The sequence below is a fragment of the Andrographis paniculata genome, unplaced genomic scaffold (assembly GCF_009805555.1).
Source record: "Andrographis paniculata isolate CXL003 unplaced genomic scaffold, ASM980555v1 Contig15END, whole genome shotgun sequence".
In the NCBI taxonomy this organism is placed as follows: domain Eukaryota; kingdom Viridiplantae; phylum Streptophyta; class Magnoliopsida; order Lamiales; family Acanthaceae; genus Andrographis; species Andrographis paniculata.
The window spans coordinates 78,511-103,514 of record NW_026137435.1 but is presented as its reverse complement, the minus strand read 5'-3'; the positions used below and the strand labels follow the sequence as shown (position 1 = coordinate 103,514).

At 35.5% G+C, this 25,004-nt stretch overlaps 5 protein-coding genes across 12 annotated transcripts; 3 read left to right on the top strand and 2 right to left on the bottom strand.

Moving 5' to 3' along the window:
- The first annotated feature begins 567 nt into the window (after positions 1 to 567).
- LOC127260227 (laccase-6) lies at positions 568 to 3,589 on the top strand. Of its 3 annotated transcripts, XM_051287936.1 has the most exons (7): positions 568 to 731; positions 801 to 860; positions 1,030 to 1,181; positions 1,290 to 1,534; positions 1,649 to 1,801; positions 1,879 to 2,826; positions 3,197 to 3,589. In XM_051287936.1, exons 1-7 carry the CDS (start codon positions 681 to 683, stop codon positions 3,325 to 3,327), a joined length of 1,740 nt encoding a protein of 579 aa, XP_051143893.1. In that variant the 5' UTR covers positions 568 to 680; the 3' UTR covers positions 3,328 to 3,589. The 3 variants fall into 3 exon arrangements, with proteins under 3 accessions (XP_051143893.1, XP_051143884.1, XP_051143879.1); XM_051287927.1 differs by having other exon boundaries at positions 568 to 860; positions 1,649 to 1,777; XM_051287922.1 differs by having other exon boundaries at positions 568 to 860.
- A 3,028-nt stretch (positions 3,590 to 6,617) lies between these two features.
- LOC127260242 (dof zinc finger protein DOF2.5) lies at positions 6,618 to 9,042 on the top strand. Of its 2 annotated transcripts, none has more exons than XM_051287951.1 (2): positions 6,618 to 6,984; positions 7,565 to 9,042. In XM_051287951.1, exons 1-2 carry the CDS (start codon positions 6,963 to 6,965, stop codon positions 8,575 to 8,577), a joined length of 1,035 nt encoding a protein of 344 aa, XP_051143908.1. In that variant the 5' UTR covers positions 6,618 to 6,962; the 3' UTR covers positions 8,578 to 9,042. The 2 variants fall into 2 exon arrangements, with proteins under 2 accessions (XP_051143908.1, XP_051143903.1); XM_051287946.1 differs by having other exon boundaries at positions 6,619 to 6,984; positions 7,555 to 9,038.
- Positions 9,043 to 10,097: 1,055 nt separating this feature from the next.
- Positions 10,098 to 12,606, bottom strand: LOC127262554 (uncharacterized). The gene is made up of 3 exons (XM_051291287.1): positions 12,167 to 12,606; positions 11,229 to 11,377; positions 10,098 to 10,524 (listed from the first exon to the last, which is right to left on the bottom strand). Exons 1-3 carry the CDS (start codon positions 12,350 to 12,352, stop codon positions 10,386 to 10,388), a joined length of 474 nt encoding a protein of 157 aa, XP_051147244.1. The 5' UTR covers positions 12,353 to 12,606; the 3' UTR covers positions 10,098 to 10,385.
- Positions 12,607 to 17,327: 4,721 nt separating this feature from the next.
- LOC127262518 (aluminum-activated malate transporter 10) lies at positions 17,328 to 19,726 on the top strand. Its single transcript, XM_051291235.1, has 6 exons — positions 17,328 to 18,008; positions 18,167 to 18,307; positions 18,430 to 18,702; positions 18,804 to 18,946; positions 19,050 to 19,193; positions 19,304 to 19,726. Exons 1-6 carry the CDS (start codon positions 17,651 to 17,653, stop codon positions 19,724 to 19,726), a joined length of 1,482 nt encoding a protein of 493 aa, XP_051147192.1. The 5' UTR covers positions 17,328 to 17,650.
- A 42-nt stretch (positions 19,727 to 19,768) lies between these two features.
- On the bottom strand, positions 19,769 to 22,558 carry LOC127262528 (protein LEAD-SENSITIVE 1). 5 transcript variants are annotated; one of them, XM_051291261.1, is made up of 5 exons: positions 22,049 to 22,558; positions 21,849 to 21,953; positions 21,385 to 21,516; positions 20,028 to 20,697; positions 19,769 to 19,940 (listed from the first exon to the last, which is right to left on the bottom strand). In XM_051291261.1, exons 3-5 carry the CDS (start codon positions 21,476 to 21,478, stop codon positions 19,883 to 19,885), a joined length of 822 nt encoding a protein of 273 aa, XP_051147218.1. In that variant the 5' UTR covers positions 21,479 to 21,516; positions 21,849 to 21,953; positions 22,049 to 22,558; the 3' UTR covers positions 19,769 to 19,882. The 5 variants fall into 5 exon arrangements, with proteins under 5 accessions (XP_051147218.1, XP_051147210.1, XP_051147226.1 ...); XM_051291253.1 differs by having other exon boundaries at positions 21,608 to 21,953; positions 22,049 to 22,557; XM_051291269.1 differs by having other exon boundaries at positions 21,849 to 22,558.
- Between the last annotated feature and the right edge of the window lie 2,446 nt (positions 22,559 to 25,004).

The window sequence follows — 25,004 nt, the reverse complement described above, 5'->3', positions numbered from 1 at the left end:
TCTGATGAGACTTGTTTTAAAGCATGCATGTCTCGTCTCGTCTCGTCTCGGTTAGCTGGTCACGTCTCCTTATCTAAATTAAATCCTAATCTATATATATATATATATATATATATTATTATTATGTTCACTTACTCCTACAGTCCTGTCCAGGCGAGTCCATTACTGTATAATATATATAAAGACAATTAAGACAATAAAGAACCAACTACGCCCAACAACTTAAGTGTATTACTACTCTTACAGATTTTTATAATTATGGCATTCGCCTTAAAAGATTATTTACACAATTTAGATGCCACTATAAGTATATACAACACCATAAATACTAGTACGTTTCACCTGCTCGATCGGCTGCCATGCCATGCCATGAACAACAAATTGTATATAGTAATAAATATTTAACAAAGCATGGACTCAGTGGCACCATGCATATGTATATGTATATGTTTCAATTAATTGAGAAATGTATCTGTATCTACATATATATTATATAGGGTGGTTACTGCAGGTTGCATTATAAAGAAGCCTCCCTTCCCTTAATTACCTTGCAATCCAACTCCAACTCCAACTCCATCTCATATATATATCATATATGTATATAGCTTTAATTAGCTAATTCTCTCAGTCTCAGCACTACTACTGTACTGCACATACACACACCTAGCTATATAGATTATATGGCAGCAGCAGCAGCAGCAGCTGCTTCAAGAATCAGCAGTGGTGCAGCGGTACTACTAATTATTTGCAGGCTGTGGTTAGGTTTAGTAGCAATATTACTATTGTCGTTTCATCCTCAGCTTGTGCATGGAATCAAGAGATGGCCTCGCGGAAGTTCCACTAGATTCTATGACTTCAAGGTCGATCTCCTCCTCTAGATCTATCACCATCCGTCATTCATTCATTCATTACTCTCTCTTCTTCTATACGAATCACTAATATCAGTTGTTGGGTTTTACTTTTAATTAATGCTTCACCAACGTCTATCTGCCTTTGTGTATATATATATATATATATATATGTACGTAGGTGCAAATGAAGCGAGTGACGAAGCTATGCAACACCAAAAACATAGTCACCATTAATGGCATGTTCCCTGGACCTGTGGTGTATGCTCAAGAAGATGATCGGGTTATTGTTAAAGTCTCCAACCTCACACCTTATAACGCTACAATCCACTGGTACTTGTACTCTATTCCATCCTATACCATATAATTGATGCATGATCGATTTGTTGATATATCCATCATATCATCGATATAAATTAATTCGATCCATCCATCCATCAGGCACGGTGTCCGGCAGAGGCTAACGTGCTGGTCCGACGGGCCTTCCTACGTGACCCAGTGCCCAATCCAGAGCGGGCAGAGCTTCAGCTACGAGTTCACCCTAATTCAGCAGAAGGGCACCCTCTTCTGGCACGCTCACTTCTCATGGCTTCGAGCCACTGTTTATGGTGCTATGGTTGTCTACCCCAAACCCGCCGTTCCATACCCTTTTCCTTACCCCTATCAGGAGCACATTCTTATTCTAGGTCGTCTTCCTTCTTCCATCTCATTAATTATATATATATATATATATATATATTGCCCTAATTAGTTAAGTATAAACTCTCCATTAAAAACCTAATGTGTATGTATACATGCAGGGGAGTATTGGGTGAGAGACATAGCCCGACTAGAGCGAGCAGTTCTGGCGAGCGGAGGAGGGCCTCCTACTGCAGATGCTTTCACCATCAATGGCCATCCTGGTCCCAATTATAACTGCTCCTCCAATGGCAAGCACTACAAATCATTTCATTGTAATAACAATATATATATATATATATTAGATCTATCTGGGACTTACTGATCGATCATCGGTTAATATATTGATCAGATGTGTACAAGATTGATGTAGTTCCAGGGAAGACATACCTGCTTAGACTGATCAACGCAGGGATGAACACAGAAAACTTCTTTGCAATTGCTAGTCATAAACTGACAATTGTGGAAGCAGATGCAGAGTACACGAAGCCATACACCACAGACCAGGTCATGCTGGGGCCTGGCCAGACACTAAATGTTCTCGTCACTGCCAATCAACCCATAGCCAGATATTCCATGTCCTTGGGCCCTTACATGTCTGCACAAAATGTACCCTTCCAGAACATAACTTCCATAGCCTATTTCCACTACTTAGGCGCCACACCAAACAGCTTATCTTTACCAGCTTCTCTTCCAACCTTCAACGACAATTTCGCTGTTAAAACCGTGATGGATGGGCTTAGAGGGCTGGATACTTCTTCACAAGTTCCGAAAGAAATCGACAGAAACCTCTTTGTCACCATCGGCGTCAATGTCCAAAAGTGCAGCAGAAAGAACCCTAAGCAGAACTGCCAAGGGGTTAATGGTGGGGTTATGGCAGCTTCCATGAACAACATAAGTTTTATGAGGCCTACTACCATTTCGCTCTTAGAAGCTTACTACAAGGGCATCGATGGCTACTTTACAGACAACTTTCCCGAGTCACCCCTGAAGTTCTATGATTTTGTATTTGGGGCACCTAATAATGCTCCCAATGATACCAACTCCATGAATGGAACTAGGGTTTTTGTGGTGGAGTATGGAACTCGAATCCAGCTAATCTTGCAGGATACTGGGACTGTTTCGACTGAAAACCATCCTATTCATCTTCATGGATACAGCTTCTATGTTGTGGGCTATGGCAGCGGCAACTACAATCCCGATACGGCGAAACTCAATATAGTCGACCCGCCCTACATGAACACCATTGGAGTTCCTGTTGGTGGATGGGCTGCAATCAGATTCATCGCGGATAATCCAGGTACGTATTATGCCTAATTTTTTTATGTCTTTTTGTCTGCATGTTTGAAATTGGACAAAGTTCACACTGCTCATCTCTAAGTTAATCCAACATTTTTTGACCACGTGAAGATTTTGGTGTTTTGGGTTTATTTCTTTTATTAGGGCTTTAGGTTTTTCAAACTTATAAATATTTAGTTACTTCTCTTGGTATTCAATTTTGGCTTTTACTAAGAAAATTGCATTCGATCGTTAATTGACTGTTTCTCTTTGTTCGACTATCTCAACTAATGCAATGGGCATCACATACCAGTGCTTTACTTACTACTCAATATATAACAAAAGTCATTTATATATAATTCTACTATATATTTATGTGTGTATGCATGCAGGGGTTTGGTTTATGCACTGCCATTTGGACATACATTTATCGTGGGGATTGTCTGTGGTGTTCATCGTCAAAAATGGGGAAGGACCACTGGAAACCCTGCCCCATCCTCCCGCTGATTATCCTCGCTGCTAAGAGTCCAGTCCAGTCCAGTCCAGCCCAATCAATAACGATTTTAGTTAATGATGAGATAAATTATTTTAAGAAAAATGCAAGTGTGTATTAATTGGGAGTGATTCTTTTCACATGACATGATGAGTTGAGAAGAATCTTTATCATTAAGTTTGTAATTTCTACATTCATTTCTGTCTGTCTTTCCCCTAAATTGACAGCAATAATCATTGAAATATGTCTATATATCTGTATATGAGCCATGTTTAGTATTGTGAAGAAACAAATATATGTGAGGCACGCACAGCATGGCATATAGGAGTATATTACTATATTCTTCCTCTTGTGGGATGAAAATCCTTATTATTCTTGGCTTGATGATGCAGAACTATAGAATGAATCATGAAGATGAACAAACATTTTGATCAATAATGAAGATTAATGTGTTGTTAGGTATAAGCTAATGTGGTTAGGTGTTAGTCTTACTTTGACTTACAGCCTTTGGTTTAATCTAAGCAAGTAAGGTTCATCTTTCTTATGTATCCAAAGTAGTATGAATTTCAGATTAAGTTACAAGAAGAATATAATATTGATATCAACTTGATTGGTTATTGTGATAGGATCAGGCGATCGAATCCCTTGATAATTCAAAAAGCACATCTGGATATAGCTTTCATAATAGGATCGGATCAGCCCTATTTTCATAGCTTTAAAAAATAAACCACAATCATCTACCAAATTAAATATGTTCATTTGGCTAAGAAAAATCATGGTTGATGTGCGACACAAACAACAATAAGGAACTGTGTTGTATTGTGACAACAAATCAGATGGCAAAGAATCCGAGGCACCACACATTGCCCTCAAGCACCACTTCATTCAAGAGGCAATTAATTAAAGACAAAGCAATAAAGCTGAAATTTGTCAATCCGAAGACCACCTTTCCAAGATCCTAACTAAGGCACTACCTTGACAAAAAATCTAACACTTGGAGATGCTATGAAAATCGAGCCAACACATTAAATTCATTCATATATATAGAGAGAGAGAATAAATAATACATCCTACAATGAACTTGATTTAAGATAAATATGTGAACTCAGTTTCAATGTTAGAGTCTTGGAGCATACCATTATATAACTGCATCTTCACTCTATCCCATATCTGTATGCTATTTGTTATAATCACAAATTACATAAACTATAACTTTTGGATTTTAAAAATAAAGAAAACATATACCCCAGAAAATCCATATCTTTGGATTTTGGAAGTTCTTTAAAAAAAAAAAAAAAGAACTCCAAGAAACATGTCTATAATTAATATAGGATAACAACAAACTTGAAATGACACAAATAATTTATTTATTTATAGCGGAGTTAACCCACACGTCTTCTCACATACAAGGTAAATATACACTACTTAACGAATTTTGTACGTGAACGACGATAAATGAGGATGGTAAGATTGGACGCTTTGACTCTAATACTATATAAAATAATAGTCTCACTTAAAATTTAAAATCTAAAGAAATATAGATCATTTATTTATCTATCTATCTATAGGACACTATAATAGGAGACATCATTTATCAAAAAATATTGTTGGTATATTATTAACATAATTACGCAAGTTACGGGCAAAATTATTCTTGTCACTGTCAATGACATAGAGCTTTCTCTATTCAATAAAAATAGATATTTTTAGTTATTGTTAAAAGAATCCTAAGTAACATAAAAGATATTCGTTAATTTCTTTTTTATTATTTTTAAATTTATAATGCGATAACTCGCAACGGTTATTCTTATAATCTGATTTGGGTAAACTCCCGAACGAATCTAATAACATATAAATTATATTCGGAAAAATAAGTCACATTGGATATTAGATCCAATAAATCGAGTCACATGTTAAATTAAATCACACGTCCTATGTATGTTAAAAATTTCCTAACCACAGTCGATGTGATGTGATGATGTATTTATATATATATATATATGTATATATAGGTGCAGCCGAAACACATAAAGTAAAATTATATGATGGATGGATTATATATACAAAAAAACTAAAGTGGTGGATGTGGTTGGTACAAGAAATTAATCCCTGTCTTCCAATTTGATACGATCTACCCTCAAGATCGACTTAACCCTTAAAAATAATATAAAAAAAGAATATGGAGAAACGTTTTTTCAGTTAGGAAAGAATATGGAAGTTCATACATACATATATATAAAAGGCTTCTAATTAAGCAGTAGCCATGGTGTGATGTGATGTTAAGCATGCAGGCATGCATATATACAAGAATCACTTTTTCCCTTTGAAATGAAAAGGGAGCTCACATATATATATATATATATATATATATATGATGATGCCTTTGAAACATTACAGAAATTAACCTCCTCGAAAAGTCACAAGTAAATATCAAAAGCAGCAGCAGCTATATACCTACACACATCTCCCTCCATCATCATTTCTTTGTGAGTGATCATAACCTTTTCTTTAAATTTCAAAGTTTTAAATTAAAGTATATATATATATATATATATCCATATCCATTTTATCCTCAATTTCCCTTCGCTTTTCACCAACATTCTGCTAATGAATATTGGGTTTTAAAGGATCAAAAACAGGACACGCGTATATGTATTATATATATTTTTTTTCAGAAATCATCCGACGTCAGTTTATATATATATATATATATATATGACTTTATGAATGGAGGGTTGGCCTCACATTGACCCTAGAGAATATATATATATATATATATATGTATAAGAGGAGAATTGAAGGTATTGATAATATTAAATTGGCAGGTGAATAGGGAAAAATGTGAGTGGGAAATGGGAATGTTCCGAATGGGACATGAATTAAACCTGAAGAATATATATATATATATATATTATATATATAAAGTTAATGGAATGGAATGGATCATCGTTCAAGAGTCAAAAAAGGCAGAAACCCACCAAAGAAGGTACACACAGATAGATACATGCATTCACAACGCCCCCCACCACCACCACCACCACCACCACTGATAGAGGAGGAGGAAGAGGAAGAAGGTGAGAAGCATTACAAATCAAGAAAGTAAAAATTAAAAAACAGATTAGGTTGAGAGGGAGGGAGGGTTAGAGATGAAAATGATGATTGATTATTGACTCTCGATTGATAGATAGAATAGATTAGCTTGACACAAAACACTAATTTACTTACATTCACATCATGTGTATAATATATATATATATATATGTATGCAATTAATAATTAATTAAACTCTTTTGTTGAGAGTAATGAGTGCAGTCAAAACAAACAAGCTAATGAAGGCAGGACCATCTCCCCTTTTCCTGCCATAATCACATGATCTCATAAAGCATTTCTATTCTATTCTATTCTTTAATCTCTGCAGCCATCTCATAAGATCGATCAGAAGCCAAGCCCAAAGCACAGCACAATTCCTCAACGATTCGACCAAGACATTCCTCCTTTACCTATAATTTGCATATCAAACACGTACAAACAAGGAAAGGAAAAGTATTCTCCCTCACTTTTCTATGATCCATATTTTTCTCCCGGATAGGATTGATTAGCTTTTTGTGGATTGTTCAAATCACACGTCGGCCTGTCTTAATTATATTCATGGATAGTGCTCATCAATGGATGCACCAGCAGCAGCAGGTGAGTTCTTCTTTTTGCCAATTTTCCTGTTGAGATATGATCTTGCTCTTTAATTTCCTCTTGTATCATCCCTTAGTGGCTGTTAGTGAAGAAGCTAACCAGCTAGGTGCTTTTTCTGGCCCTCTTTCTTTCTTTCTTTCTGCTTAGCTTGCCATTTATATATATATATATATATATATGATAGCTAGCTGTATCTTCCTCAGAAGATAACTGCGCTTTCCTCTCTTCCATCTATATATATATATATATATATAGATATGTTAAAATTGAAGTGATGATGAAGGACTTCGTTAGAAAATGGAAACCTTTGCATCATTAATTTTCTTATTACTCAAGACTTATTTCTTCTCAAATAAATTCCCAATTAGCTAGGGGAGTAAAAGGGCTTGGCAAGCAAGTTTGATCCATATATATGTATATATCTTTTTAATTTCAGTACAGAATTAGCAGCTAATAAATATGTGTGTTTGTGTATATAATTCTTCTTTTGATGCATATTGATTTCTTCATGAATCCCCAAACGCATCAATCAAAACCAAATCCAAATCCAATAATGTTGATTGATTTCAGGAATTTGCAGTGGGATTCATATCAGAAACTGGTGGTGGTGGTGGTGGTGGCGGTGGTTCTGCAAATACTAATAATCCAAAGCCGCCGCCCCCGCCGCCTGCAACAGCAGCATCAGTGGAGAGAAAAGTGAGGCCGCCGCAAGCCCTAAACTGCCCAAGATGCCACTCCACCAACACCAAATTCTGCTACTACAACAATTACAGCCTCACCCAGCCAAGGTACTTCTGCAAGACTTGCAGGAGGTACTGGACCCAGGGTGGAACCCTAAGGAATGTCCCAGTTGGAGGGGGATCCAGGAAGAACAGGAAACCGACTTTCACATCACCTGTTTCCCTGTCTCACAAACTGATTCCAGATCTCAACCCTCCAACCATGCTAATGTCTCCTCATCACTTCTCCTCTCAAAACCCTAAAATCCACACTAGCCTAGGCCAAGGCCAAGATCTTAATCTTGGCTTCCAAGATCCAGACGACTATCACCATCATCATGGGATCTCTCAGTTTCTGGAGCTTCCCAAGATCGAGAATAGATCAGATGTCATTGCTTGTTCGTCATCTTCCGCCAGCAGCAGTACCCCCTCCACAGCTCTAAATTTTTTGAGTAATGGAATTGCTGCAGGTAGATCAGGAGGGTTGAACTCCTTCTTCCCCATGGGTATGGCCACTTGTGTTTTTGCATCAGGTAGTTTTCCGTTCCATGAATACAGCAATAAGCCAACACTTGCCTTTTCCATGGATGTCGGGGGGATCAATGGGAATAGACAACACGAGACGACTACGACTACCTCTAGTACTTGTGACGGCAACCCCCGGGAGAATAAGAATCGTAATAATAATAATAATAATAATAATAATATCAATGGAAATCTCATGTTTGCCTTTGGAGCAAAAAGACAATCATCATCAGGTACAGATGAAGATGAAGATGAAGGGGATCAAGGCCACAAGGGACACGACGAGAATATCAATGATAATAGTTCAAATGGATTTTGGAATGGAATGTTAGGTGGCGAGTCTTGGTGAAAAGAAGAGACAACTGCATCTGCATTTTTTTTTTTTTTAATATTTCTCTTTGTTTCAGCTTTAATATTCACTTTTATCTTCTTCCCTTTTGTGCATCTTTCTGTATGTGGTTGGATAGCTGCTTTATGTATGTATATATATATATGTGTTTAGAACTGACATACATACATACATACGAGCATCCTGCATAAAGGTATAATCAAATTAATTAATACTGTATTTCTAATTAATGAGTCATTAGTTAGATATATATATTAGCTACTTCACATTTTAGCTAGCTGTCTCTCTTTTTGTTTAGTTTTAAGAGCAAGTTTGGTTGATTATTGGTCACATTAATTCCAATATATATTAATTAATTTTAGTCATCAACATATTTGGAGTCATGTTTTTTGTCTTCATGTTGAAACCCTTAGGTTGTTGGTACTGGACGTGATGGCAGCTTACTTGGATCAAACGTCTTATGTCTATTGTACGGCGAGGCGATATTATTGTTAACAAAAATCTAAAAATATATTAATACATGCATGCATACTTTGTAAATCAATTCTTACTATTCAAAACTCAAATGACATGAGTCAAACAAACACACCCTGACCCTGCTGCAGGTTGGAGGATGCAAAAGACTATTATATATATATATATATATATCTGCATGTGTGTAAAATCATATTTAGAGCTATTATTTTCATCAGTACCTACCTGCTGCGTTTTGATGAATTAAATGTTGCTGTTATTGTTGTTTATTTAATTACTAGTATTAATTAATTAAGTCCGTATCTTGATCTGAGATTCTTCCAGGTCACAAAGCACTTGAGAGAGAGAGAGAGAGAGAGAGAGAGAGCGCAGGGGCTAAGGGTCATAATTAAAGCAAATTCAAACAAGTAATTAATTAATTAGTACTATTGTGTAGTGGTGGGTGGGTCCCTCGAAGAATCATGTTCTCTGACTGACTGACTGACTATAAGCATGCAAGGAATACTGCCCTGCCCTGCCATCAGTATATGTAATGTCGTATTTTATATATGTATGTATGTACACACACGTAGCAGCTATGTATTTTATAGTGTTTTTCATATCGAGGTTTGGATCGACTCGCGATAACTGAAAATGCATAATAGATCAGGTCACCAAATAACAAAAAAAAAACTCAACCCCAACTTGAATAGTGACGCGATGGCTATGAAATGAAATATATTGAATATATTGATATGACTGACGTGTTTAAGAAACTGAGATTGGATTACTACAAAAAAAAATATCAATTTTGTAACAAGTTAAATCCAATATTTCCGTTACTAATGATATTACAGACGGAATTTGAGATGAAATTACGTTAGCTACGTGAACTTTAGTAACGGAATTCGGTTACAAATATACTATTTTTTTTTTTTTTTTTTGTAGTGGATCGTTAGCTCCTCCTCTCGACACCCAAACTTCATCATCGTAGGGAAGATTTGATTCACATAAGCTAACATAAGCAGAGAGAGAGAGAGAGAGAAAGAGAGAGAGAGAGAGAGAGAGACATGGCAAAAACAATCAATCAATCAATCCTCAACATCCAATGCAGCAAATAATTAAGCTCAGATGTGCTGTACAGATGCAACTTGCTTACATAATTACTTTATTCACTTCACTTCCGGGCAGGGAAGAAGATGCTCGTACAAACTACAACTACAAATTCAGTATTCATGTGTATATATACTCCCAGTTTTCACTTCTATACAGGCAGGCAGGCAGGGAAGGGATGGGGTGGGGTGTAGCAAGCTCACTTTACAAGGCACCATACACACACACACACATGCTCCAGATCACTGATCGCCATTGATTCCGAAGATTCGGACCTTGTGCATATTTGGGAACTTTGCTATGACCAGCACAAGCACTGCAACCGTGTTGAAGAACAGCATTGGATTTTGGTAGTCGGTTGTATGTGAGGCCATCAAGTAGCTGTCACCACGGCATACAGATAACAGGTGAATGGATACCCATTAAACACTTGCAATGAAATGAAATGAAAGGAAGCGAATGTATGCAATGCAAAGATACAATTAAGATAGAGATAGACAAGAGCACAAAAAGGAAGAGAGCATGCTGATTACAATATACTAGTGAACCTGCACAACACGAGTCTCGAGTACTCTGTATACATACAATCGCTATACAACTTTCCCATCCCTGCTATTCGACTTCGAGCTACCAATTAAGACCTTACAAGTCCATTGTTGAATATCTTCTAAATAGCTCTGTCTCCCCTCTAACAATATACTCAATAGAAGCAGATGTATATATGTGCCTCAATATCCACATTTTTATGTACCAATGCAAAATCCTTTTAGCGACTCTTAACCAAGGAAAATGGTATTCACCCAGAAAACAAGTACTCCCAATACAACAAGATTTATTTTGAGTATGTGGGGTTTGTTACAGTGTCCCACTGAAATTGGAAAACCCACAATCTAGTTTGTCGACACAAATAGTTAAATGTTTTAATCTACTTGTAAACAAAAACAGTCAATGAAAATGCCTATATATTAGCAATATCATATGTTGTGGTAACTAGCACATGGACAGAACAACGAGCACTTCAAAAGATCACATAACACATCGCCCAAGTGAAGAGACAAAGATAAACATGCGAATGAGGAACTTACAGAACCACAGGAACAACGGTGAGGAATTTTCTATTGCGAGTGAGCTGCTTTCCATTGTCCATCTGCTCCCACCATGTCAACTGATTATAGATTCCCTGATCATCACCAAAAGGGGTCCCTTTTTTCCAATGAAAGAAGTGGTAAGTCACCTAAACATATGCATAAAATCATGTCAAACAAGATCTTGCACAGAGAGATTCAATGATGATCATAGCAATTCTGCCTAATGTAACAAGCTTTAGATGTAGATTACACCCCAAAGCAATGTGTTTCAAGAGGTAAAGGACCTAAACATGCTCAAACTACACAGTTTTCTCCAGCAGGTTTATTCTATCTATCTCAAAGCATCACAAAGACTTAGAAGACTGCATCAAAACAAATACTTGTTAAGAATTGTATTCAATCTTCTATCTTCTTAGAAGGAAGATAGGAGTTGAAAGCAACATCAATGGTTTATCAATCAAGCAACTAGCTTTTTAGTTATTAACTGAATTGTCCGACATAAAGAATACCAAGTAGCCAAGCAAACTACCAAGCTGTGCTTTCCACAATTAATTCATTTTTTCAACATATGGAAGCGATCATACATCCAGAAGCAAACAACCAACTCATCCAATATTATATTTTTGAATAAAAAAAGGTTTAAACAACCTAATCAACATATGAATTGAAAACAATAAGACTTCAAGTCAAAGATAAAATCCAATTGCTGGGGTTAATAGTGTAGACCCCCAAATAAACAGCAGATCTAAATACCCACCACCTACATACATACATACATACATATATATATAGCAACTAGAGGGGAGGGAGGGGAGTAATTGAGGCCATTTAACAGCTAGGACAGGACACACGGAATCTGATCAGATTCAGAACCACCAATCAATCAATCAATCAATCAATCAAAGTAATAATAACTAGGGAAATTGAGAGCGTACGACGAAGTGGCAAAGGTTGACGATTGTCCAGGCCATGCCGGGGGTGCAATTGGTGAGGGAGAGGACGACGAGCCAGGAGAAGAAAAGGAACAAAATATAACTAGTCCAAACGCCTGGGTAGGTGAACCACTCGGTGTTCCGGTTGAGATCGGGCGGCGGCACCATCTTCACATAGAGCTTGGCCATCGCTGCGCTACTGGATCGGAGGAGCAGATGGATGGAAGATAATAGATACGGAGGAGGAGGATTGTAAAACTTTCAGCAGCACAGCAGCGTAGCGTGTGCTCTTCTTCCTTCCTGTCCACCTCGCCTCTCTGCTGCTCTACTTCTTCTTCTTCTTCTTCTTCTTCTCCTAATTTCTTTCTTCTTCCTCCGTTCCGTGATCACAACACAGCACAACACAACACAAGAAGAAGACAACACAACACAAGAAGAAGACGCAATGTGGATAAGACTGTAACCGTTGGAGGTGCAATTATTACAAACTTATTAGCGAGCTTCCAGCCCATTAATCACTTTGCTTTTGCATTGCAGGCCCAAATTCATTCCATTCCATCCAACTCTGGCAACTCCGCTAACAAATAAATTAATTGATTGATTGATTATTATATTATATATATATATTTAACATCATAACATAACATGGGATCCACTGTCATTTGCCCCCCCCGGCTCGTATGATTCATTCCTACTTCTAATTTCAGTTCATGGTCGCCCAACGGAAATTACTCATCTTTTATCAAAGCCCAATTCGCTAACTATTCTTTAGGCCCTGGTTGTTTGTTTCTAAGTTTTGCTCCAAATTTATTATTTATGAAAATATTTTAAAAACATTAAATTTAATATAGTAGTATTTTTTTTTTTCTTTTATTTATACTAAAAACTAAATTATAATTCAAAATTTTACTATTCAAATCTCAAATATACAACTAACACTTAATTATGTTCTTCAACTCATACAAAATATAAAATAAAATGCTCAATAATTTTTGGGTTATTAGATTCCTTTGTTACTGATAAAATATATTCTCTCCGTCTATTTAAAAAGTATATATTTATTATTCTGTAAAGGATGATTTGGTGGTGTGGGTGTTGGACGTGACCGTAAGGCTATGGGTTCAACCCCAAGTCTCAGGTCACATGCCAGTCATGGTTCGCCTAGCGTGACTTGCGAGTCTAGTTTGCAGGGCATTAGATTCGGCAGAATTCTCCGGTGCACACTTTCAAATAGCGGCTACGAATTTCTACATCAAATATATATATATATATAATAGAATAAAATTGTGTATTTGAAATAAAAAACTAACTCACCTATTCCCAACTTAGATTTTGTACTATCGCACAAACACTCTAAAAACTTCCCATCACACCCAAAAACATACAGCCGTAAAGTCAGATAGCCTAACCCTAGGCCGTCTTGGTCCTAGCCCGGGCCAAAGAGTTCATTATTTATTTATATTATATATTATATATATCATTTGATATTAATAGAAGGACATGACTTGATAGTTAAGATTTATTTATATTATTTTTGAGGTTTTGGGTTCAAATCCAAATACTTTTAAAATTTAAAAATATCATTAAAAAGAAAATTAAACAAAGTTAATATTAATAATATTATTGATATTTTGCATATAAAAATATTAGAAAATTTATTTTATTTAATTATTTATATTTTATTATAGATAAAAAAAATATTATTTATACATATTTATGGGCTTCTAATTTTTGTTTTAACATTGTTAATATTAATAATATTATTGATATTTTATCTAAAAATTCTAAAAAAATTATTTTATTTGATATTTATATTCTATTATAGGTAAAAAAAAATCGGAGTAGATCATTTATATATATTTAGGGGTCTTTTATTTTTGTTTTAATTATTTTTTTACACTAAAAAGATAATAAATATTAGATAAAATTATTATTATTATTAGGCAAAATTATCAATAACTTCTTTATAATTTTGAAACTCATTGTAAATCTTCTATATATTTTAAAAATGACATGAACCCCTTTATACTTTAAAAAATATTCGATGAAACTTATTTTTATATTTTTTTTGTGATGAGAATATGACTTTTCATTTATATTTTTTACATGACGAGAGTTTTATATAGAGTTTGTTAAAATATAAGGGGGCGTTACACAATTTTTAAAAATTATACTAAAAAAATATATTTTTTATTTTTATTTTATAATAAGTAAAGAATATTATATATATATATATATATATATTTATGGCCGTAGCTTTTATTTCGCTCTGGGACTTCGAAAGTCAAGAATGGTGCTACTAACCCCAAATACATTAAAAATTTATCACACTACAACATAAGTAGTTCATATTTAGGAGACTTGTATAAGCGTTATTCTGTAGATTTGAATAATAATAATATAAGTATAGAACAAGATTAAGATTAAAGAAAGGGTTGATATGTTGTGTAGTGTATCTCTACGTGTAAGTTGTGTAATGCGTCACGCACCACTAGGCACTAGCTTGTAGTTGTAGTATAAGATCGATCTGCCTAATTAATTACCCAAAACCCATGGGGATGCGGTGGATTCCATACTGCACAAATTTTAAATTATTTTTGGATTTGTTTACTTATTTATAATACCTATTTTATTTTACTATTTTTTAAAAAACAAAATATGTATTTTTTTTATTTGAAATATTTTTTTATATAAAGTAAAAAAAACTGTGTTATTAATATATAAATAATACGTCTTTTGTCTCCAAATATATTTAGTTTGTCATTTTGATTTCTTCAAGTAAAAGATATATGTTTTCTTTAATAAAATAACCTCCAACTAAATATCAAAATACTATATTTACATGTCTATAAAATACTACTAATATACTTAAGTTCAAGTATAAAAGTCAAATAAGTATCTTTAATTGGGTTGAGATGGAGTATTATATTGAATTGTTAAACTTTCTTTTAAATAATAGAGTACATACATTATATATTGTATTTTTTATAATATTAATTGACAAGCATATAGAAAAAAAAAAAATTGCAATATAATTATTGTTTTAGAAAACATTAAAAATCAAACAATAATTAGAAAAATACAAATACAAGTAAATAAATTTTTGTGTTTGTTTAAGATGTGTAATTATATCAATAATATAAAATATTTTATATTGAATGTTTGATATCTATGAAATGATAAAATTGAAAATCGTATCAATAAAAAAATTGTAGTCAAACAAACTCAATAGGGTTAATAAAATTTGAAAAATTAAACCCAAAGAAGCACATTTATATATATATTTATATATATATATATTATTTTAGGTTTTTTAGTGGTGTGAGAAACTGTAAACATACTATAAGTTAATGATGTTTTCTATATATATACTGTACTTTTTATTATGTATATATATTATATTTTTTAAAAATATTTTAAAAAATTATGTATCATATAAACACTAAACAAATACTTATTTTTACCTTTAATATAAACTAGCATCATGTATACTTTTTATGTCTCATTAGTATTATCTTAAAAAAAAAAAAAAAAGAATTGTTAGAAAATATATTACTTCATCCGTCAGCTAAAATTATAATATTTCTCTAAATTTCTATATATTTTATTTATAGTAATAATTTTATTCATTTATAATTTTAGGTCTTATATTTTAGCAAATAATAATTATTTTTTTATTACTTGAATATCGTATTTTTATTAATTTTTAATAATACTTTGAATTTATTTTTCATATATCCTGTTTTAATATTAAAATAGTAGTATTTGTACGTGTCCAAGTAAAATTACAAAAGTTTAGGGCATGGATGGAGTATTATTATATTGGTATAAAATGATCTGTTCCGATCCCATGCTCATGCCCAAGAGCAAGAGCAAGCCAAAATCCGGTTCGGTGGGTCCAGCTCCAAATAATCTCAAAACTAATTAATACTAATTAACAATGATCGGATCGGAGAGTTGCCCTCCCTTCTTCACCTTGTAAACAAGACCCAACATACATATATATATATATATATATAGCCCAATCAATTCAATATTTGATTCACTCATTCATATAATTCAAATAATCAATTTATTACTATTTACATAACTAAATCAAATTTCTAACGTCGATCAAATTAGTAAATAGCTCAACTTGGATTGGACGTGGATAGAGGTTGCTATATATCCTGTGCAAATTAGAGATGCATGCATGCATGCATGCATTATATATATATATATATATATATATTAGATGCTGCAGAGAAATGAAATGTGCAAAAGTAGTGGACGGATGATGTATCATAAGCACACTGGCCTTTTAATTTAATTTAATTTAATTTAATGTAATTGATATATTTGGCTTCCTAGCTAGTTTACCTCTTTCTAATCTCGACTAATTAATAATTAATTCATGGTGATAGGTGCACTAGCTTTTCCAAATTCATAGTGCTCTTGATTAATTAATTATTATGGATTTAGTTAGAAGTAATTCTATATCTAAAACTAATTTGTTAATTAATTAATGTGTCTGTGTGCATGGTTACCTAATTAATTTCTTTATGCGTTGAATAAGGACAACATTTGAGTGTGACTCTGGCTACATGCGTTGATGAATGAAGGCCTCCCTCCTATTATCTGTTTATTATTATTATTATTATTATTATTATTATTATTATTATTATTATGTATGTGTATATATTACATGGAAATAAGCAATAGTAATAACAATAGCAGCAATATATGTATATATACATACTAGTAATTAATTAACTAATAGCAATCCCACTAAGTTTTATTATTTATTCAATATATGGCTCCTCGGTTACTTGAGGCTGTCTTCAACTAACTAACTAGTTAATAGAATTAGGTCTTTTGCTTTTAATTTCTCTTTTTCACAAAGATCAACCGAATTAATTTAGGTAGCTGTAGCTGGCTGGCTGTTTATTACATCGCTGTTTAGGTCATGCATATACATACACACACACACACAATGGTGGCCCTTTATGATTATTATTATTATTATCATTTCTTTCTTTCTTTCTCTTGCATGTTGGCAAGAGATATTATTAGTGGTGGTGATAGAAAAGAAGTGCAGAATTGGGGAATGAGGTAGCCAGATTAAAGAAATCAAATGGAGAGGTGAATTAATAATTAAGCTGACCTACCTTGCATTGCATATAGTTTTAGCAGCAGCATGTAGAATCTTCTTCCTTGCTCTTATTGGAGGAGGAGCAGCAGCAGCAGCAGCAGCAGCCATCTATATATAAATGTACGCCTGTGGCTGCGTGCTAGCCAACACACCACACCACACCACACCACACAATCTGTGTTTTTTGTCGACAGAAACACATGAGAAGAGAGAGAGAGAGAGAATCCTTGCCCTGCCGTAATTAGATTGGACAATCATAATTAAGCTAGCATAGCATATATAGCATTTCTTGAGTTGAGTTGACTGACAGTACGTAGCAGTACCTGAGAGTACTTGGGTGATCAGATCAAATCAAAATGAAAACGTCTTCCAAGGAACCTCAGGCGGCGGCGTTGGAATGGAGAGTGAGTATGCCGGGCGGTGCGAGTCGGGCTCTAGAACCAGCACCAGCAGCAGCTGGCGAGAGAAGAAGATGCAGCAGCAGAATGTGCATCTGCAGCCGGTTAGGGTTGGGAATGGGAATTGGGGGGTTCTTGGAGAGGGCGTGGAAGATGGCCAGGAACGAGCCTAAGAAGGTAATGCACTGCGTCAAAGTAGGGCTGGCGCTCTCGCTGGTGTCCTTGTTCTACTACATGCGGCCCCTCTACGACGGCGTCGGCGGAACCGCCATGTGGGCCGTCATGACCGTCGTCGTCGTGTTCGAGTACACTGTGGGTACGTATATACATGTACAGCCTGCAGGCATCGTCCACACCAACAATCAATCAATCAATCAATCCATCCTGTTCCTAGCTCATTATAATATATATATATATATATTGATTTTATTTTATTTGATTTGTTGGTTTGAATGTTTGCATGGACGGAGGAAGGCGCGACGCTTTGCAAGTCGGTGAACAGAGCGACGGGGACGTTCTTGGCAGGGGCGCTGGGGATGGGTGTTCACTGGGTGGCCAGCCACGCCGGCGACAACCTCCAGCCCGTTATTCTGCAAGCCTCCGTCTTCATTCTGGGTAACTTAATTACTTACTTAGTTAAGCCTTAATTTACTTGTCTTTGTGGGATTGGCCTGACCCTGACAGACTTAATTTAATTTGGTTTATAAATCTGTTTGTGGCATTGCATTGCATTGCAGCCACCGCAGCGACCTTCTCCAGGTTCATTCCGTCGGTGAAAGCCCGGTTCGACTACGGGGCCATGATCTTCATCCTCACCTTCAGCCTCGTCTCGGTTTCGGGCTACCGCGTCGACAAACTCTTCGAGATGGCTCATCACAGGCTCTCCACCATCGCAATCGGCACTTCGCTCTGTGTCATCACCACCATGGTCGTCTCCCCGGTCTGGGCTGGAACCGAGCTCCACAACATCATCAACACCAACATGGACAGGCTTTCCGATTCCCTAAATGGTAATGGTTTGTTTATTATAAGGAATACTCACGCACACAACACAGCTTAATCGAGGAGGTATCCATTGATTGATGCATTTGTTCTTCAACTCACTCTGCAGCATGCGTTGCCGAATATTTCAAAGATGGTGATGACGATGATGCCAAGGCCAGTGATGGTGGTAAAAATGAAGCTGCTGCCACCACCAAAGCCTTACATGGCTACAAATGTGCTCTCAATTCTAAAACTACTGAAGAATCCATGGTAGGCTCTCAGTTCACTGTGTTGTCTTGTCCTTCATTCCTTTCTTTGATTTACCCAAACTCTGTTCGAATAATACCAAATATTCTCCTCCCTCTCCCTGCAGGCAAACTTTGCCAGATGGGAGCCTGCCCATGGGAGCTTCAACTTCGGGCATCCATGGAAGGAATACCTCAAGGTTGGGGCGTCCCTGAGGAGCTGTGCCTACTGCATCGAAGCACTTAATGCCAGCATCGCCTCGGATGCTAAGGTACTCGTCATTCATCCATCATTTGATATGGATATGGACATCTTATGCTGTATCACCCATCATTCGTCTTCTTTTCTTTTCTCAAACGCACGTATTTTCCAACTCGACAGGCCCCTGATTTTCTCAAGAAGCATTTCAGCAAGTTTTGCGTGAGATTAAGCGGCTCATCCTCTGCACTGCTTAAAGAATTGGCGATTTCCATCGCTGCAATGAAGAAATCATCTAGAACAGATCTCATGGTCGAGGAGATGAGAAACGCAGTTCGGGAATTGCAGAATGCACTGAAATCCCTCTCCACACAATGGATGGCATCAACAGGAGAAATGGCTAGTGATACAGGGGAGGAGAAAGCCAGTCCTCGGGTTGTTACTCTCACCAAAATTGTTCCATTGGTCACCGTGGCATCGCTACTTATAGAGATCGCTGCAAGAACAGAGACTGTTGCACAGACAGTAACTGGGCTTGCGGATAAAGCTGAATTCAAAGTTGAAAGCGCAGAGGAGACGAAGAAATTCCAAAGCCAGAAAGTTTAAGATACGAGTCATACGATGATCTACATAGCCACAACATGACTGTTTAACAGGACATTGTAATACCTTTGTTACTGTACAGCGGAGGCAAACTGGTGTCGATCGTAATAATAAACATGATCTCGACAGAATTAATCGAGTTCGAGTATCAATCTTTAGTCAGGACTGGAGGGAGAGGAGTTTTTCAGAGTGATTCAATACCATGCTGTAGTTTTGTCTGTATATATGGCAGAAATAATAACAGAAGATGGCAAAACGATTTCACAATGTTAAATCAATGAAGGAGAGAGACATCACACATTACCTAATAAGTTGGCTGTTAGAATTTGCAGCTCCTGAAGCTGGGTCTTCAGTGTTATTCCCGAGCCAGCCAAGGTTGACAGCAAGGTCCTCTACGTCTATCTTGATGACATCCGTTCGGACTCCTATATCCGTTGCGTATCTGCTCATGCAGTACATTCCAGCAGTCAGTGTAGCCACGCCAACTGGACTGGGCATCAGCAGCTTCAATGGTGTGGAAAGAAGAGCAGCCAGTGGCGCACCAATGACCGACGAAGCTTGTCCACTTCTTCCAACTCCCAGACGATCGATTGTGAGGAGTCCAGTTTTGCAGTACAGCGCAAAATCCTCGCAGTTGTTTTGAAACACATCGTAGTTCCCAAATCCATTTTGGAGCAGGTACATTGCACGATGAACAACGGCCTCAGCTAGGTCGGAGGCAGCAGTTGTGCAGGTGCCTCCACGCACCTTAGCGATAAAAAGAGACGGGCTGACTCCATACTCGAAGGAATACAGGGAACCGTTTCGAAGGAAGCAATCAAGACAGGAGAGAACGACCCCACTGTTTGGCTGCCTAAAGCCACAGTCTGGAAACGTTCGGCATTGCGCATCCGGGCTGTATGCTTCGCGATCTGATGTGGACGAGCCTTCAACACGGGTGAAATGAACCACTTTGCTACCCCCAACAAAGATACCTACACAAACAATGCCACACTGAAAGTGGTTAATGCAGGTAGGTATTCGAAACCAACACATTCTAATTCAATTCAATTCACTTCATTTCACACAGATTTCTTGATTGTATGAACAAAAATGGTTCAGCTCCACGTATATGAAAGAAGCCGGCTTATACATGTCAAGACAAGACAAGATTGACCTCTAAGTAACTAGCCATATGAATTGCCCATCATAAAACTCAGTGACAGCAGAAAAGCCACATAGCTTCGAATCTAAGAATGAGCAATTGTAAAATGGTGAAAATGTTCACCTTTCAGCATAGTTATTTCAATCGATGAGCACAAGGAAGGAAGATTGACAGTTGACAAGCAAATTATTAGTACAACATGGAAGGCAACGAGTCTCTCAGTGACTAAGGATCAGATCTCATCATCCAGAACCACAAGTTAATGAGATTTTAAGAAAAGTATATATATATTTTCGGTTCCAGAGAAAACCAAGGAGATAAAATAGCCTGGGCGGGCGGGCAGGGCAATCAAAATTCCAAAGCACAATCAAGCTAGCTAACCCAATTGGATAAGAAATCAATCCTAAACTAGTAAATGCAGCATTGCCTCTTTCCTCAATGTACACAAACAGCCTCAGACAAGCACCATAACAGAAACTAGAAACAAATTAGAAAATACTAGGAAATCGCTAGCAACCATGGTGAGAGTAGGCAAACACTGCTCTGTAAGTATAGATATGATCCCCAGGCTTGATCTCATTCCTCTCCACTCTATTCGTGAGCAAACCCATCTCTTCTAAGGTGGGTTAAATTTAGAATGAGACCCCCGCTGCGAAAAACAAGCAAAAATTTCAGCAATTCCTTTCCCTTTCCCTTTCCCTTTCACAAAATTTAACAAATGGACGCAAACATCTCTATACCAGAAACCCGAAAATGAATATCCAACACCGGGCAGCGGCAGGCAGAAACACAAGTCGGAGATTATAGGTAGAGGACACAATTGATTAGTTTGCGAAACTAATCTAGTACTGATTATTGAACCACCTCAACCATTATAAAAATAAAAATAAAAATGAAGATGAAAATAGGGATGCAGCAAGGCAGTGCATCGCACTCACTCACTACACTAGCAATAGCATATAATTAATGGATCCCACCCACCCAACACGTACGCCGGGGGTGTTGTGGCTTCTTTGTTTGCCTTTTATGGAGCTCGTGGAATATGGACGGGCGACGGGCATGGTATCATCCAGGGATTGTTCCTTACTATTTGAATTTATATATGTTTCAAAAAAAATTAATAGTTATATTATCAAATATTATTTTAATTAAAAAAAAAAAGAAACTAGGGATGATTTTACTTTTCCCTGCTAGGGTGGAAGGGAGGACCCATCGATAAAGGGAAGAAATTCCACAGATTCTTGCGTTGGCTTTGGGCATCCAATCCAAGGAAAAATGCAGTGGTGCTTGCAATGCTATGCAAATATGCAAATACCATGTCCATCCGTAGATGATTGATTGATGCCTCGCCTCGCCTCAGAGGAGGAAGTCATTCTTTGCTTCTCTGTGCCGTATTCTCTCTCTCGCTCGCTCGCTCGCTCTTAATTTGCAGTTGAGCTGCTTTCCGGATAAATTATTTTTCAAAGTACCTTCTGAATTCCCTCACAGGGTAAATTGAAGAAAACTTTTAGTCACGAAGATTATGCGGAATGCTCAAACTACAATTTTGTTTCTACTTATCTCACGTTTTTAAGGGATTGTTTGTCCAATTCAAAATTTATTCACGATTTCAATGTATATGATACATATTATATTGTTATACAAAAAATGAATAGATGAAAATGTGTTAAAGAAGTTTTGATTAGGTAAAAATTAAGACTAATTTAATATAAATATATAATTACTTTTTATTCAATAAAAAAATACTAAAAATAGTACTTTAAATCTTGGCACCCAAAACAGTGTTATCTTGGCTCACTCATAAGAAAAAAGAAAGATAGAATATACATATATATATATATACTGTGAAATGATTGAGTTGTAGAAGAAAAGGGATGCTGCTGCATACTGAGGAGAGGAGTGATGAATTGAAGGATGATGGTAGATGAGAAAAGAAGTGGTTGGGGTGGGGCATGCAGCCTAACCTAAGCTAAGCTCAATTATATATATATATATATATATATATATGGTGAATCGATGGAACATGGAAATCCACACACCACACCACACCAAACCAAATCAACCGATACAATTATATAACAAGAGGAATGATGAGGATGAGGCGTTGAGCCTGAGCCCACTTTGGGTGTCTATATAAATATTATATTATTAATAATAATAATAATAATAATAATAATAATGATGATGAAGTGATCGATCGATCGATGGAGAGTAATATAATGGACAAAACTTAAGGCGAGAGGAGAGGAGAGTCGGACAAGACAAGAGAAGAATGGAGGATGAGATCTGCTGCTGCTGCAGCAGGATTATTTACAGCTGCTACAAATGCAGAAACTTCACGATGACATCGATCGTCTCCAAGGGATTCCAGGTGCGGTCAATTCATTCATTCAGGAGTAGCTAGATCGATCGAGTATCCTCAATTCCTCATCATATATAAATGCTGTAGTACATTATGTACTTATTTAATTAACTTGCTTCAACAATACAATTAATTCAATTTGTGGCATCCAATGCAAATAACAAGTTACTACCGTTGGCATTGTACAATGTATTGCTCCAATCAATTCAATAGAGGATTTTAATGTGAAAAAACAAAGTGTAATAATTTTATTAAAAAATAAATAAAAAAATAGGCGAGTATTTGAATGAGAAAAGAAGTATTATAATTGGTTTTAACGGGACGCGAAGCAGGAGACTGGACTAGACGGCATTCAATTCATTGCTTCCACACTTTTAACCGTCAGTTAGTCCCGTTTACTTTTTCATTTCAAGGCTAGTCAATTGAATTGAAGTTTGTCTGTTTGATTGTTTGTTTTTCTAATAATACTAGCATTTAAACCCATGTATATATAATTAAAATATGTTTAAAATAATATTGTAATATAATTATATATTTGATAAATTTTACATATATGATTTATTTATAATTTATAAAATAAATATATATAATATGTTTTTCAAATTAACTTTATTAATACAAAAATGTTAATTAGCAAACGACAAAAAAAAAAAAAATTGAAATTATAATAAAATATAGAAGACAATTTAGAAATAAATGTAATTAAAATAAACTGTTGTGAATTTCATGCTTCTGCATAAATAAAAAACTAACAAAAAAATCTCAAAACATCTTTTAATCATAAATAAGTAAGTTCTTACCAAGATTTTGCCTCTTCAAAAAAATCTCAAATGATAGAATAGAGAGTCACCAAATCCTTGCCAAATTAACTTCATCAATACAAAAATGTTAATTAGCAAACGAAAAAAAATAAAATTGAAATTATAATAAAAGATATAAGACAATGTAGAAATAAATGTAATTAAAATAAACTGCTCTGAATTTCATGTTTCTATGTAAAAAATATAAATAACAAAAAAAATCTCAAAACATCCTTTGATTAGAAAGAAATAAGTAATTTTATTATGTAAAAATAAGAAAACGGTGGGTCTACTATTGTGAAAGGTTTTTGCCTCTTCAAAGAAATTTTAAATGGTTTTTGCCTCTTCAAAGAAATTTTAAATGGCAGAAGGGAGAGTCCTTGTCGAGTTTTTGTCTCTTATGTTGAGGACTCCCGTTTGCGGGATATGTAACTAGTGGCTTAGTTTCCCTAACAAGTTCGAGCTTTTAGGTGAGACGGTCGAAATCTCAAATGGCAAAAGAGAGAGTTTTGTCTCTTTAAAAAAATCTCAAATGGTTGAAGAGATAGTTAGCAAATCCTTTCGAAAATGCAACGAAGGCTAATTGCAAATATTCTCCAAAATTATTGAGAGAATTAAAATAAATAAATAAATAAATAAACTACTCTGGTATTCCATTATACCCCGCTATCTCATTATTTAGTAAATGATATATATTAAAAAAATTGCATTAAAAAATTGTAAAAATCTAAAATAAAAAAATAAAAATAAAAGAAGCCATAAATTTGAGGGATGAGGTCACACCATTTGCTATAATTATATATATATATATATGATGAGAAAATATTTTCTATATAAAGAATTAAGACTTGACGAGTGGTTCAGAAGTTGAATTTGTAACGTGAGATTATGTTTACCCAGTGAGCCGAATTCCCACGTCATTAAAAAAAAAAAAAAATATATATATATATATATATATATATCAACAACTGCTAA